The 16,482-nt window shown below is 36.7% G+C and overlaps 1 protein-coding gene across 5 annotated transcripts in view; it reads right to left on the bottom strand.

Annotated features, from left to right (window-relative positions):
• The window catches only part of Rok (Rho associated coiled-coil containing protein kinase), a 134,945-nt gene that overhangs the window by 50,114 nt on the left and 68,349 nt on the right, over positions 1 to 16,482 (bottom strand). For all 5 annotated transcript variants that reach the window (XM_081743755.1, XM_081743748.1, XM_081743751.1 and 2 more), the window contains 2 exons: positions 9,923 to 10,129; positions 6,213 to 6,371 (listed from right to left, as the gene is read on the bottom strand). In XM_081743755.1, the coding sequence (XP_081599881.1) occupies positions 6,213 to 6,371; positions 9,923 to 10,129 (366 nt within the window). The remainder of the gene's footprint in view (positions 1 to 6,212; positions 6,372 to 9,922; positions 10,130 to 16,482) is intronic.

Consider the following 16,482-nt stretch of genomic DNA (forward strand, 5'->3'; position numbering starts at 1 on the left):
CTTTTCATCAACAAATCAATGGTACCTTACTATGGGAATCGTATGACGAGTTGTGAAATGTATTTATAAAGGGAAAGCCCATTCGTGTCTGATTCAAAATCTGGACATTTTGTTCACGTGATGGATTTCAATGTGCATGAAAATCTATCGAGGAAAGGATGCTGATAATCTAGATCTCCACTTGAACTGAAGTGCTAACTAGCTTATTGGATATTGTGACATCCTGTGCAAGTTGAGGTATTCTTTGATGTCTTCACCACGTACCTATTGCTGAAAGAGCTGCAAATCAAGTGGTTTAAAGAAATTGGCACAGTACTGAAATGGAAGAATTGCTAAATGTTTTTTGGTCCGCGCAAATGAAATGAAAAAAGAGGAGATAAGAGAGTATTATTCCCGGTATGATTGCGATATTTACACGTGCAAATGGAATGAGAACTTAGCAGCCACCTTGGCATCAAACGATTAGATGAGAACAAAATGATACTCCGCAAAAGAAAAGGATCCACGTTCCTGAACATCAAATGCCATGTACATCCCGGTAGGTGTTGTACACACGGATCACAGGTAAGTGAAGTACAATGGAATGGGATGGGTATCATTGATGTCATTGACTGAATTCTATCCTGTAATAAACTGCAGCCGCGTCGACAGAAAAGTGTTGGCATTTATTCTCGAATTTGAACCTGCTAGTTGTTGCAACTTGAAGTACACGAAGAACTTCATGGAGGAAATCTGCTCTACTTGTTCACCAAAATTCGCAAACATACTCAAGGCAGGACCTCTAGTTGTCATCATTATTCCGAGCGCCATGGAACAGCATAATGTCAACTCCTGAAACGGCCAATGCTCCCAGTTGGGAACATACTAATTCACATACATAGAAAATAAAAACTTACAACTTTGGGTTAGAAAGAACACATTTGAATAGAAACTTTATACATTTTAAATATCCAGATCTTAATACAGGTAGAGAGAATTTAAATGTAGATTGGGATATTATTTTAATTATGGAAAACAAGTCTAAATTACAAATTGATATTTCTATTACACGCTGGGCTATATATTATTTTATAACTTGTTCCATATTATTTGCTTCTATGATTTGATAACACTGGTAAAAACTGAATTACGGAAACCAACCATGAAGCACAAGCTTGGTGATGATGAAGTTTAATTTTCAGAAGACTTGTGACATTAAGGTAAGAGCTATTCCTAATTTATTACATCGTTTTTACTATTATTTGCTAATCTACCCTTATTAATAGCTTTGTATAGTGAAATAGAATAAGTTGCCAAAATTATAAGCTGCAAATACATTACTAAACATTACAAAGCTTACTAACATTTGCTTTGAATAATGTACGTTCTTTGTATACGCTTACCAGTTAAAAAATATACTTATTTAAAATCATTTATAATTTATTATGTATTATGTGGATTCTCAAGTGCCTAAACATCACTTAGCTGCAGAAACATTCTTTCGACGGGTTATATTTATCTCAATTACGAAATGCTCAGCGTATTTTTTAAAACTGCAAATTCATTAAAATAACTGACTTGATGAACTCTTTCTCTTAGTGAAGCAAGCGTAGGAGCACGCAATTTGTTTAAGAATGTACTTTATGTACCACTTCAAAAAAAAAAAAAAAAAAAAAAAAAAAAAAAAAAAAAAAAAAAAAAAACTGAAAGCTTTCTAGTTCTCCAGCCAGCGATGAAACAGGTTTTTTGTTACTTGGGACTCGACGACGCTTGATCCATTCCCCAAATATGTGATTTAGCGGGTCACAGTCTAGCAATTTAGAAACACTGCTCAAGAGTGTGTGTTCAATGAACTTCTTGTGTTATTATTACGTATCACTTTTCCTATATGAAACTGTTTTGAATGTATGCATTGTGTTAAAAAACATACTAACTTAATTTAAATTGCATGCTTAGGAAAAGTAAGAGTTATTGAAGGTGTATATTTATGTTTGCTTTAAACCTGTTCATGCACATTCAAAGATAGCTTTAACATTACCAACAATAAACAGTCAATCTCACAGATTTTAGCTGAAGTTTAACTCGCTCTTATAACCGAAATGGCCAAGCGATAACATCAAACCAAAGTAAGCACAGGATAACATGCTAATTCTTGTGTTTTGTCTGTTTCCGTTGTTCTTCAACTCGTGATATTTCAAAAACTGTAACAGCGTTCGTCATCGTAGCTGTTAAAATTAATTTGAATTTGTTTAAACTGACGCATTTGCTAATGAAAACAAAAATGTTTTCAAAAGTATGTTAAACTAAACAAATTTGAGAAATAGGGTTCGAGTGTCTCATTGTTGCGAAATTATAATATTCCAAATACTCTTTACGTTTTAATTCTACCTCTCTAAAAGTTTGAGAATTTCAAACGTTTCTAACTTCTATTATTACTTTATAATGTATGGATTAAAGTTTTTTTTTTTTTTTCTTTCTTTCTTTCCTCGATAAACTATCACAACAAATTATATGATCATCAAAAACAAACACGTATTGTGCCACTTCCATTTTCTTTTTTTTTATTTCAGACGTGCTTGTCTACCATGTTTCTCGTACCTAGTGTGTATCGTTAAGTCCCATATGTCTTATATATCTCAAGAAGTGCTCTATAAACTACTTTATACTGGTTTTTATGAATCAATTTTGCAATATTGGATTAAAATTATGTATTTAGTAAGTACTTCTAACGAAATAGTAACTATTTATTACTAGTGTATATGTGCGTTTCAGTGTTGCATAGTTCAAATGGCCCCTGAAATTTTTGATGGTGAAAGAATGTCATAAGGCAACTGAAGAGTTTTTGATGAAAGAATGACACTGAAATTCAGCTGACCGCATTAGCATTCAGCTGTCTATCATCTTTGGCTCAGGATCTGCCATGCCAAGGATTTGCTTTTTTGGTAGACTGAACAGGGAAAAAAGAGAGAGACAAATGAAATAAAAACAGAATATACACAGGTAAGAGAGGCACATCCATCTCTAGCTTGACTTAAAAGAGACACTTTAAGCTTGAAAGAAAATTCAAAAGCCTGCACCATGTTCCATATACAATACTACCTCTCATTCAGTACAGTCAGCATTTAATACTGAACAAACAACATTCAACAGAATTCAGGATCAATATAGGAGGGATATACATAGTATTATATAGTGTACACGAGGATAAATTCACACGCAAGAGAAAATCGCAAACAATGAGCAATCATATTCACCATCATACCTCACCACGAATACGGGGCTCCACACAAGGAGTTGAACAACTGTATCTCCGGAAAGAGAGTGGCGTCCTTGCTCCAATTTCTTCAATCTGAACAGAATGTTATTGAACGATAACTATCTAATTTAAGGTTTAGTATTTAACACAATGATAAATTTAAAATTACTACTTATTAAGAATTAGTTTACTGTGAATATCAGAAACGACTTATGCAACTGAGAAAATATCTTAAAACCTACCAGTCCAACACTGCTGCTTTATTTATAATCAAGCAAAGCACATAATCTCAAAAAAAAAAAAAAAAAAAAAAAAAAAAAAAAAAAAAAAAAAAACTCACGGAACCTGATACTTATATTACTATCCCAACAATAAATGCATCCTTATCAAATTCACTTTTATCAACTGAAGAAATTTAAGCCAGATTTGGGTTTAGCTAGATTTAAGTTAGTTTAGCGATAAGATGTTTTTTTCTTTTTTTAAATAAATCTCTAACAAAAATATACTTATTATACGGGAAAGATTACTTGATCTTATTAACTTTGAACAATTTCTGATATATGATAAATGGATATCGATTTATCTATGTGCGAATTAAATGATATACAAGAGTGAAAAATGCATGATTGGAGCAGAAATCGAACCCGAGTCTTCGGTTAGCCGTGTCGATGCGTTAGTCAGTACGCTACCTTGTCCATTTCCTTAACCTTTTGACATTCCGGTTTCTTAAGAAAAATGTTGGCTTTCAGTTAAATATTTACTGTTTTAGCATTTTTCATTCGAGCATCATGAATCCGTCATCCGTCTTTATTTTCAGAATAAAACAAGCTTTCAAATGGGACAAAATTCGCGAGGGTATGACGCATACCAAAATGTAATTTGAGATAATTTGGCCAACTTCCCTTCAAAACTTTTGGGAGGTTTCTCGCCCCCCCCCCCCAAAACGGCCGTGGCTGCAGGTACCCGGATGAATTCTACCTTGAAACATGCCCCTGTCCTTTTGTTAACTTATGTGCCAAATCGTGCTGTAATTTCTTGAATAGTTATAAAGGGAAATACACTTCTCAATCCTTTTGGAAGATCCAAAATTTCACGAACAGTGAAAAAATATGAGCTGAAGTAAAAATTCGTAATCACAGTATTACTCATTCAAGTATTATGATTTATACGTCATTCTTTTCAGAACGAAAGAAGCTTTCAGATGGTACTTTCCATATATGTGCACGAAGTACACAAAAAGGCAAATCTGAGATAATTCAGGAAATTTCGTTAAAGGAAAAAAAAAAAATATCCGGAAGTTGCATTGCATGGACCGGCCCCGACTGCACGTACTCGGATAAAATCTATTTTGAAGTATACTCCTGTCTTTTTGTAGCTCATGTGCCAAATCATATTGCAATTTTTTGAATAGTTACAAGGGAAAAAGTATTTCCCAATCCTGCTGGGAGACTCAAAATTTGCAGGCGAGGGAGCTTCCGCACTGGTTGATGGTTGAGTAGGGTCGTCAGATTCCTCGCTCCCGCTTTCTCGATCGGACATACGTGCTTCCACAATTTCATCATCATCACGAACGTCTTTCTCACTTTCAGCATCACGCACATCATCCTATGCTATTCCCCACGCCTCCCCACTCCGATACTTTCGTTATCTGAATCAGAATTAACTTGTTTTCTCACTCCCTCCTCGTCCGTGTCAAATCCTTCCAGAGCCTCCAGAATGGCAGATTAGGACAGAAACGCCACGATTACTTTCAAAGAGATGCTATTGCATTCTCTGACCAAAAAACTAAACATGAACCACGCCACGCACTTAAACGAAAATAATTTCAATCGCTTCTCCTGTTCCAGCCTCCACATTAAACACAACACCTGCTGCTGGGAGAAAAAAAAAATAGCTTTTCGCAAAAGCATTTCAACCCAACTGCACTGCGAAGAAACAATTCTCTGGCCTCTATGAGTAAATTGGAGGTTGAAGGGGAGGGTGAGCTGATAAGTGACATTTGTCATCAATCGTCATGCACTGTGAACCCCGTAAAGCTGCAGAACTTTTTTGAAAACTTCCTTCGTAACTTGACACTGAAACAATCGAGTATTTGTAGTTACATGTAGTTCTAATCAACAGATATTTAAATGTGACATAATCACTACGCACATGCTTGCCAACCAATAATAGCGACTCGAATTTCTTCCTTGAATCTTTAAAAAGTAAAAGGAGAGATAAAAATCAGTTCCAATGAAAAACGGACCTCTCAGGGGCGTAATAAGGGGTATATGCTAATGACATATTGTATGTGTCATGGAATGTCGAAGGGTTAACAGTCCTAAGATCATCGCTTTTGAGATCAGTGCTCAACTACTCGACTACACAGATGGTACCACAAACCTTGTTGTGTGGACAACTCAATATTTACATTACGGAAGACCTTCGAAGAAATTCTACAGTTAAATTTCGTAATGTAGACACTAGATTGTCCAAGCACAATAGCTCTGAACGGTTGCGCACGGAATTCAATAGTGATAACATGTAGGCTGGTTCAAGGAGAGGTAGCGTAGTGATTCACGCACTGACACAGTAAGGAGGGGACCCCAGTATAATTTTTAGTCCAGGCATGTATTTTTCCATTTGTATATCAATCTCTTACATATTTACGGAATGGAATAATTTCAACTTATTTTCTCTAAAATCGTAAGTACAAATTTTCATTCAGTGTTGTTCAGAATGAATCAAAGAATAATTAAATGGGTACTTTTATATATTTTGGGTAACTATTCATACCTATTACAACTTTTAAGAACTATCGTACGAAACTATAAAAACATGTATACATGAGGTTATTCTTGGTTTTAGTATTTCTACTAATTAGCCAGAGAAAACTAATTTCTACTAATCTACATGATGTTAGTAAATAACAACTAAGTGATTAGTACTAGATGATGATTAATGAACAAGTAACTTATAATTTACTTCAATATCTTACCTGCTTCTCTAGAACATTAATTTTGTCATTAACTTGCTGATTATTATTCATTTCTCTCGTTCGCCTATTTTGCTCTTCTTCGAGTTTCCGCCTAACATCTTGCAATAACGACTCAGTCTTTCTTCTGACTTCTGATTCATTTTCCGCTTTCCTTTGGGTCTGGAAAAGGATAGATATATTTTCAGAACAGGAACTAATATGTACATTCACTGATAACATTATTAACACTATGCTGAGATATATTTCATGTATCATTTTCTTTTGTTTACATTTACGTACGTTGCTCCTTTCATACTCGCCGTGACAAAATTGACATTATCATTGTATCGAAAATACTAGAGTATAAAAACAATTCTCACTTTCGAAACTTTCGTTTATTAATTAGTAATGTCTACAAGCTCACTTTATCACTAAAGGAGAAAAAAGAAAAAAAAAGAAAATATAAAAACATATTTTTACAGAGTTGTTCTTCCAAGAATAAACTTTAGTCGAATAAGGAAATTTCACTTTTAAAACACTTTCTTTCATATGATTTTAAATACTTGAAAATAATAATAATAATAATAATTTTGACCACTGCGTTTGTAGTTCCAGCTTCGATCCCCGGAGTGTATCTGCCTGCCTCGGACTAAAGTTCGGATCACACTTAAGGAGTAGGTTTAGTTTTAGTCTCGGATGTTGCAATCTAATTTTGATCAATTCAATAAATGGGATATTTTCAGATCTATTTTTTCCTGTTGTGGCCCCGCGTAGGTCGTCGCTAACACCCTCGCCTTTTGGCGCAAGCAGTCCCGGGTTCGATTCCTGGTGGGGACACTTGGTCTGTCGGTGTAAAAGCCTTTTCACGCCAGCCATCTTTAGTGAGGTTTTTCCTGGGCTTTCTTCATTCATACCAGGCAAATGCTGGGATGGTACCCGACATAAAAGGTCCAGGTCACTTCCTTCTTTCCAATTTCCCGGGTAATGTGATCACCAAGGGACGTCGTACGTGACGAGCTTAAAAGGCCATAGATGTCGAATACCTAGAAATACAATTCCTTTTTCTTGTTCACAGCTATTCAACTAAAGAACTGACCAATACAAGTATGTGTTCTTTCTTAAGGAAAATGGATTCGTCTAACTACAGAAAACTACTAAACTCTGCATATTGTAACGTTATTTACATACTCGACTATAGCAAGAATATTAATTTTATTTTTTCTTTAATTTCCTATACAATGCAAGGAGCATATGTATTTTAATTTTTATTGAAGATGAAAAATGGATACCCTCAGTTATCCAGATGCAATTAAGGAAAATTAAGTTTCTTTCCTTGTTTAATATTTACATACAGATAAAGAAAATATGGTATACACTATATTTATACGCCAAGTGTATTCATTTTAGCTGTCCTCTAAATGTAAAATTCATTCATGGTTTTAAATTAGATTGATTTCATTATTTCGTAGCCCTATCAGTTCTTATCGAACCCAAAGAGATGTGAGGATTATAGAACTATTAGTCTCATATCTCATGCAGCTAAAATTCTGCTCCGAATACTGAACAGAAGGTTATATGGAAGAACAAATAAAGATGTTGAGGAAGAGCAGTTCGGGTTCAGAAGAGGCAAGGGCACAAGAGATGCTATTGGATTATTAAGGGTGATCGGTGAAAGATTTATAGAAAAAGGGAAAGAGGTGTATGTTGTATTTATTGATCTAGAAAAGGCTTTTGACCGCGTGAATTGGGAATTGTTGTTGGGAGTTCTAACAAAGATAGGGTTGGAATGGAAAGATAGAAGACTCATAAGAAACTTATACATGAACCAACAAGTAAGTGTTAGGATAGGGGAAGAACTGACGGAAGAGAGTGCAATTGGAAGGGGAGTTCGACAAGGATGCTGCCTCTCGCCAACACTATTTAATGTCTATCTAGAAGGGATAGTGAAAAAGAGCCTACATGATGATGATGGCATTTCGGTAGGAGGTAGAATGATTAGATGCATAAGATTTGCAGACGATATGGCCCTTGTTGCAGAATCTGAAAAGAAAATCAATAAAATGTTAGAAAAAATGAGAAGGGGCTTTGAAGAATATGGGATGAAAATAAATGTTAGAAAGACAAAAGCCATGGTGATTGGAACGAAGGGGTCTGTGTCAAATATAAAAGTAGGAGGGAAGAAAATAAAACAAGTGAATAGTTTTCGATACCTGGGTAGTGTTCTTAGTAATGACATGAAATGCGAACGTGAAATAAAAGCAAGGATAGGAATGGCGAAAGAAGCCTTTAAAAGAAAGAAAAGTTTGTTTTGTGGGACCTTGAACAAAGAGTTGAGAAAAAGACTCATAAAATGCTTCGTGTGGAGTGTTGTGCTGTATGGGGCGGAAACGTGGACATTGCATAAGGGTGACGAAAATCGACTGGAAGCCTTCGAAATGTGGGTGTGGAGAAGAATGGAAAGAGTTAGTTGGGTCGAGCGGAAAACGAATGAGAGAGTGTTAGAAATGGTGGGTGAGAAAAGAACACTTTTAGATATTATTAGGAAGAGGAAGAGAAACTGGTTGGGACATTGCCTAAGAAGAGATTGTATCATGAGGGACGTCCTAGAGGGTATGGTGGCGGGAAAGAGAGGGAGGGGGCGAAAGAGACTACAATTAATGGACGATATTAAAACAGAAAGATCATACGCGAAGACGAAAAGGTTAGTGGAGGATCGTGGAGCATGGAAGCTTCTCAGCTGCGGCAAGTGACCTGCCAATAAAGGCAGAATACCTATGATGATGATGATGATGATGATCAGTTCTCAACTTTTATTGACGCAATACTATCAACTTTCAAATATGTCCATTTTCTCAGACATTTCTGTAAGTGCACATAATCAACTGCTGCAAAACAGGGTATCTACTAAATGTTTGTGTATATATATATATAATGTTATTGTTAACGACGCCTATTAGAAGGCCAGTTGAGAAAAATGTGCAGTAACTAAAACATACGCTATCAGAGTTTTCATCTTTAACGAATTATTAATTTTAAATTAGAATATATATAGGCGCGGATCCAAGGGGAGGCTGCAGACCCCCCTTGACGCTCAGGCATACACTGGATAAAATGGGCTTCAATCCTGCTTTACAATGGATAAAGCGGCAAACTATGGTTTAGTCCCTCCCTTGATCATATCTTGGATCCGCCACTATATATATATATATATATATATATATATATATATATGCTATAAAGAAGGAATAATTAGCAAAACAGAAACAGAGAAGCTACAAATTACAGAATAAAAATATTCTGGATTCACAATTAACTTTTTAGTACAATCTGGCTAGACTTGTCTCAAAAGTAATACTCATAACTCACTGAACTGAAAGAAGCAATTCTAGCTACCTGGTTACTTTTGTACTTTGCGCTTCTACAACAACAATAATGTAAAAAAGATTGGAGTTTTTAAAGTACAACATTTTCTATGTTTCTTATTGATTTGAAATTAATTTTCTTCGTACAATTTCTTTCAGATTTACAAAAAGTAGTTACATAAAATGGTAACTTCGAGGAAAATTCAAGTTTCTGGTTAAATTCTAGGCTTTTCCTAGGCTTTCCGGATACAGAAGTACATTCCAGGTTAATTCCAAGTTTTCCAGGTCAGCAGACACCTTTTTATAACAAGTTTAGGTAACAAGAATGAGTTATGAAAACTGCCAAAAACACATAAATCAAATAATTACCTCCTTTAGTTCATGTTTAAGAATTGCAAGGCTCTTTTCTAATTGTGTAGATTCATTTCTAAGTTCTGCTTCTCTTTGCGAGGCAATATCTAATTGGCTAAGAAGCAGAGCCTGCTTTTCCTCAAGGTCTATTACAAGCTGCCGTTCCTTCTCCAGAAGATCTTCCAACTGAGAAACATGACTATCTGCGTGGTGATTGATTGAACTCTGAAATTAAAATTTTATATTTGGAGTTAATTTAATAAATACAAGAGAATAATAAGTCAAAACTAACATATTTAATGATGATACATGCGAACATTCTGAAAACACTGTCTTGCAAGCTTTCTATTACAGCAGTACCCAGAGACATTCTCACATTACACCAACAACTCTTTCAGGCATCTTCATCGTGCAGACACGAAAATGCTTTTCAACAGGACATGTGTACATTTCTAAAAATTAGTAAACAGAATCGTTGATTTTTTCTTTTCAATATATTTTTTTATATTTCTTGATAGATTATAACATTATTTTCAAGCTTTTTTTTATACATGACAAAATGGATATACATCTTTTACACTAATCGAAACTATTTTATAGACTGAGTGACAAAGGAGTCGATAGTAGTCAATAAAAGAATAAAAAAGAATATTAGAGACTGATGTTTAGTTGAATGTCAACTCAGTCATATAAAAAAGAACACATGAAAAAAATGTGAGGTTGAGTGTCAACTCTCACGATAAAACTTCTGTTTCTATATGCTTTACATTTCGTTAATTTCTGTTTCTATATGCTTTACATTCCTGTGTACATTTCGTTAAGAAACTGTTGGAATCTCAAAAGCTGTGTCTATATTTAATGCGTTCAATGTGCTTTGTTCCTAACCATCATGCAGATGTTTTCAGTTTGATTTTCATAGAGGGATCCCTTTGTTCTAATTGTATGTAAACTTAAAGAGTTCTCTTCTCCAATATTTCTGACGTTTTGTAAGTAGTTATTGAAAATAAACAATATTACAGAAAATAAATGTTCAAATCTCACACTTCTTCTCTTTCTCAGTTCCTTGGCAAAGTTTTATGAATATAAATTAACAGAATTAAAATATTTTAATAAGTGGAACAAATAATAGATGTTTTCTGAAAGTACATGGCAAGTATTCTCTGTTCATCAATGGATCAAGATATATGCAGATGTTTAACAAAACAATTGAAACGTATGTAAGGATCTATTAAGATTGTAAGGAGGTAACAATGAAGATACCGAGGACAATGGTGATGCAACATAGGAGACCTGCCAAACTGTGGGGGTGCGAAGTTGGGACAAGTGTACCTAAGTAGCAAGTGTGTCAGGCGTGTAGCAAGGAATAGTGTCCAAGGTGATGATGACATATAGAACCCATATAAAAACAAGATGAATGAAGAGTAATATTGGAATGAGGAGATGCTTAAATGACAGGGATCGCCGAGCATCGAAGGAAAAGAGACTGCACCCAAAGAGTGTAAAGGTAATTCCGCAAACGCAGAATCAGCACTTGAACCAGCCTATAGCAACATAGTTCGACATGAGTTGTTGTATAACAGGAGCATCCGACAAGTTACACTTTCTAAACTACTAATCACTGTCGATGATTGAAAACGAGAAATAGGTCCAATAAATCCTTTCATCTTATTTCGAACAACAGGGCTTGAATATTGGTGGATTTCAAAGAACTTACGCTCAGAACTGTCTCCTCCCTACTATGAAACATGGCGGCAGTTCTGTGATGCTGTGGGTCTTAATTTCCTAATATATTGTGGATTTTGTGATTACCCTCACAGAACCCTAACCACTAACATAATTTTCCAAGATGACTGTGCCAATTCTCACTACTAGAGCTGTTGTGGATGGTTTCATGAACATCTGACTGACTACAACACTTCCCATAACCCATCTAATTCTAAGACCTCAACATTATTGAGCACTTGTGATCAATTTTGGAGCTTAGACTCAGGAGTAAATCACCATCTTCGTCGACGGACTAGATACTGCACAGTGTGAGACATGGTACAACATTTTCATGGAAACCATTAATGACTTCTCTGCCTCAATCCCAGAACGAATCAGAGATGTTCTGCAGGATATCAGTGGTCTCACCCTTACAATTTCTTCAGATGTTTCTATTATTTTGATACCCATTTGTACGAGGTCAGACAATAAAGTAATGAGAATGTTTTTTTTTTTTTTCAGCTGATGCTGGCAACTCTGTAGACTGAAACCGCTACCAGCGTGTGATCTTGAACCTGCTCCACTAGCACAGCACGTGGCACTCACGAAATATTATTCATTGGGTAGTTAGAGGTTGAAGAGTGCGGTCGTGTGTTGGACCCCCGTCACACCAATGGAAACGCGTAATATTGAGAGCGCTACGCAATCTCCTTCTGCGTGAAATTTGGTGAGATTACCGAGGTAACGTACCGGAAGCTTCAGCAGGCCTTTGGAAATAAAGTGTTATCAATGGCACAGGTGTATCGTTGGTACAAAATGTTTGCGGAAGGCAGAACCAAAATGGAAGATGAACACCGCAGTGGGCGACCCACAACACGAACGGAAGAGAATACAGACAGGGTGAGGGAACTTGTGCGAGCAGATAGACGATTAAACGTGAAAATAATTGCGAATGAACTGAACATGAATCGAGAATCAGTTCGTCTGATATTAACTGAAAATTTGAAAATGCGAAGAGTGTGTGCCAAACTGGTCCCGAAAAATCTCATACAACAACAAAAAGATGACCGGAGGACTGTAGCGGCTGATTTGATGGACCAAGTAGAATCTAACCCGGATTTACTGAACAAAATTATCACTGGTGATGGAAGTTGGTGTTTTCAACATGTCCCCGAAACGAAACGTCGAAGTGCGCAATGTTCGAAAGATACGCCACGACCAAAGAAAGCCCACATATCGAAGTCCAAGGTGAAATGCATGCTTGTGTGCTTTTTTGACCCCAGGGGAATTGTCCATAAAGAGTGGGTACCTCCAGGGCAGATAGTAAATCAACATTTCAACATAGAAATTCTCGAAAGACTTTGAAAACGCGTCCGACGCGTTCGTCCAGAGATTGTTGACACCTGGATCTTCCATCACGATAATGCACCAGCCCAAACTGCATTGTCTGTTCGGCAGTATTTGGCATTAAAATCCATTACAGTGCTACTACACCCTCCTTGTTCACCGGACATCGCCCCGTTTTTTTTTTTTTTCTCAAAGGTAAAAGCATTCTTAAAGGACACCATTTTGAAGCAGAAACAGACATTCAAGTAGCTGTAACACGGGCTTTGGCAGGCATCCCAAAAGATGACTTTCAGAGATGCTACCAACAATAGAAATGCCGATGGAGTAAGTGTGTGCAGGCACAAGGGGAGTACTTTGAAGGTGATCACATTGTGGTTGGTTAAAAATGTAAGTAAAGTTGTTTTTTTCAACAATTCTCATTACTTTATTGTCAGCTCTCGTATATTAACGAACACAGATTAAAAGATACACATTACAACTACTGACCTATAAATTATAGCTACTAATTTTTCACTTAATCTAGTTGTCAAATTAAATAACACTTCTCATGCCATACTTACTATTGTATCCACCTGATGAAATGACAATGCCAGAAGCCAATCACGAGAACAAGCAGAGAAAAAAAAAAGATAAGCATTACAATAGGACATTTACAAACATAATACAAAGCAAAAATGCCTTCACTTTCATTACTCGATCTTAACACAGCCAGTCATAAGCTAAAGATAAAAGCACACAGAACATTCAGTAATACGAGGCAGACAAGACTAGGCTAAATTAAATCACTTTTGCAAAAAATAAATTATGACACACATTTTCCTTTCCTCAAATACATGAGTTAATGTGAAACAATCAAAATCATTTAAAAGTAACAATATTGTAAATATTTTGTCATACTGAAAATTGCATTGGAATTTGCGTATGGAGAAAAACTACAGGGTTTGTCCGGAAAGTAATAGGACTGAGTCGATTAAAAAAAAATATATATATATTGAGCCAATCGTTACAATTCTTTAAAAACTTTCAAAATAGGCTCCTTCTGCGTCGATGCAGCGCTGCCAGCGCGATTTCCAAGCATTGAAGGCGTCACTGAAGTCATTCTCCGGAATAGCCTTGAGAGCCGCGGTGCAAGCTGCTTGGATCCCCTCTGTCGTCTCAAAATGCTTGCCTTTCATCGGGCGTTTCAGGCGAGGAAACAAAAAGAAGTCGGGGGGGGGGGGCACACCTGGGCTGTAGGGCGGCTGCGGAAGCGTTGGGATGCCGGCCTTGGTCAGGTAGCTGTTCACAAGAAAGGCGGTGTGAGCCGGGGCGTTGTCGTGGTGCAGCTTCCAGTCGGCTCCGATGTCTGGTCGGACCCGATTGACCCTTCGTTTGAGTCTCTTGAGCACTTTCACGTAAAACTTGGCGTTGACGGTTTGTCCAGGAGGAACAAATTCATGGTGGACGATGCCTTTGATGTCAAAAAAGACAATGAGCATCGTTTTCACTTTGGATTTGCTCATTCTTCCCTTTTTTGGGCGAGGAGACGCCGGCGTATGCCACTCGGAAGATTGCCTCTTTGTCTCGGGATCATACTCAAAGATCCATGATTCGGGGGTCACTTTCACACATGTTCAAATTTTCTTGGCACAATTCCACTCGCCGCAATTTCTGGTCGTCAGTGAGCACTTTTGGGACAATCTTCGCGCACACCTTGCGCATGTTCAAATGCTCCGTCACAATTTCATGAACCACAGTTTTTGGTAAATTTAACATCTGGGCAATTAAACGAATACTTAGTCGACGGTCTGAGTTCAAAACTTCGCGCACACGAGTCACATTGTCGGTGTTTGTCGAAGTCGAAGGTCTTCCAGCACGGTCTTCATCGGCGACCTCTTCCCGGCCCTCCGAAAAGGCCTTGTGCCACCGAAACACACCACTTCTTGCTAAAGCATCATCTGGATAGGCCTGCTTGATCATACCAAACGTCTCTGTCGCAGATTTACCGAGTTTAACACAGAATTTAATCGCGTACCTCTGCTCTAACGAACGCTGTATTTTCGGCTTGCACCACTCACAGAAACACGTTGCGCGAAAAAGCCTGTCCTGACTCTCCGTGTGCTCGGAGACAACTGACCAGCCGCTCGTTCGTTAGCTAGGAACGCCCTCTACCGGATCCAGTCGGTGCGCGCACGCTCCGAAGTACAGTCATGGCGGATTACTTCCCGGACAAACCCTGTATATGTATTTCCAAAACGAATTACACTTGCGTTACTTGAGACGTATACCAGTACTTAACCCAATTTTTATTGAACATACACACTTAGTGGCTTGTTATTGCTGTTGAAATATGCGACTTACTCTAATTCTAGGTTCTAATTTGGTACATCGATGAAATCTCAAAAATTAAATTTAACGATCTTTAATATAATTTACTATGGAATATGTGTATTCAAGTGTCTGCTACTGAATAGTCTTATGCACTGAGTGAAGCCCAGCACAAACACATTTTTCTAGCACATGCCTGTTGATGATGATGAGAATTACGTTCCATGCTACAGATTATCGTTTAGCTCCGATCCTGATAATCTTGATTGATTGGAGTTAAATATTGCGGAGACAGAGTAATAATGGGCTAGTACTCCTTTACTAGTCTCTCTGTAAATCACGCCAATCTCAAACTGTATCGGCAGTAATGATCGTAACATGAATACTGTTTCACTTAAATATATCAGTCTATGGACATATATATATATATATATATATATATATATATATATATATATATATATATATATATATATCTTGCGTCGTTAATTTCCTGAGTACCACTGGACGCCATATCTAAAATTACTTTCTCCACATACAATTATTTACAAGTGAACTTAGTCCGTATTTTCTGATATTTCGTAAACTTATAACACTAAAATGAAAATTAGATTTGGCTCAAAATCTAATTAACAGGGTTGGCTGGTTTAAACCAGCTTTTTTTTTTTTTTTTTAAAAAAAACCAACTGGTTTAAACCAAAAAGAAAAAAAGAACGAAAAATGCTTTACATCGTGTAAACTTCATGGTGACGTTTCCGCATTTCAAACCATCTGCATTAGTTTTATCTCCTTTTCACCTTTTAATCAAGGTGTCCCATGTTCAATTCTCGGTTGAACCACAACCCTTCTTTCATGTGTAAACCAAGTAGCGGCTTGGATGTCACTTCAAAGCGAAAGTCTTCTTTATAACCTCGGTATTACATAAAGATGTTAAGCCTAAACATACGAAACGAATCCAAATTATATGTTTTTGCTTGCCAGAATGCTTGTTGTTTTATAAAGAAGCAAAGGTTGCCTAAATGTATTGATAGACATTGGCAAAATTTATCGACTGCCTACGTAGCTTCCAAATTAGCTTGGACTGGACTTCGTTTTAATTTTATTGAATGATATCTACATACTAAATTTTGAATTTAATCCCTCAGTTTTAGCGTACTGATTATGATACGTTGACAGATTTTACATGCAAAGCAATAACAGGATTTGCTTTGCATTTAAAG

This window comes from Thermobia domestica, chromosome 2 (genome assembly GCF_964235325.1).
Source record: "Thermobia domestica chromosome 2, izTheDome1.hap1.1, whole genome shotgun sequence".
Lineage (NCBI taxonomy): Eukaryota > Metazoa > Arthropoda > Insecta > Zygentoma > Lepismatidae > Thermobia > Thermobia domestica.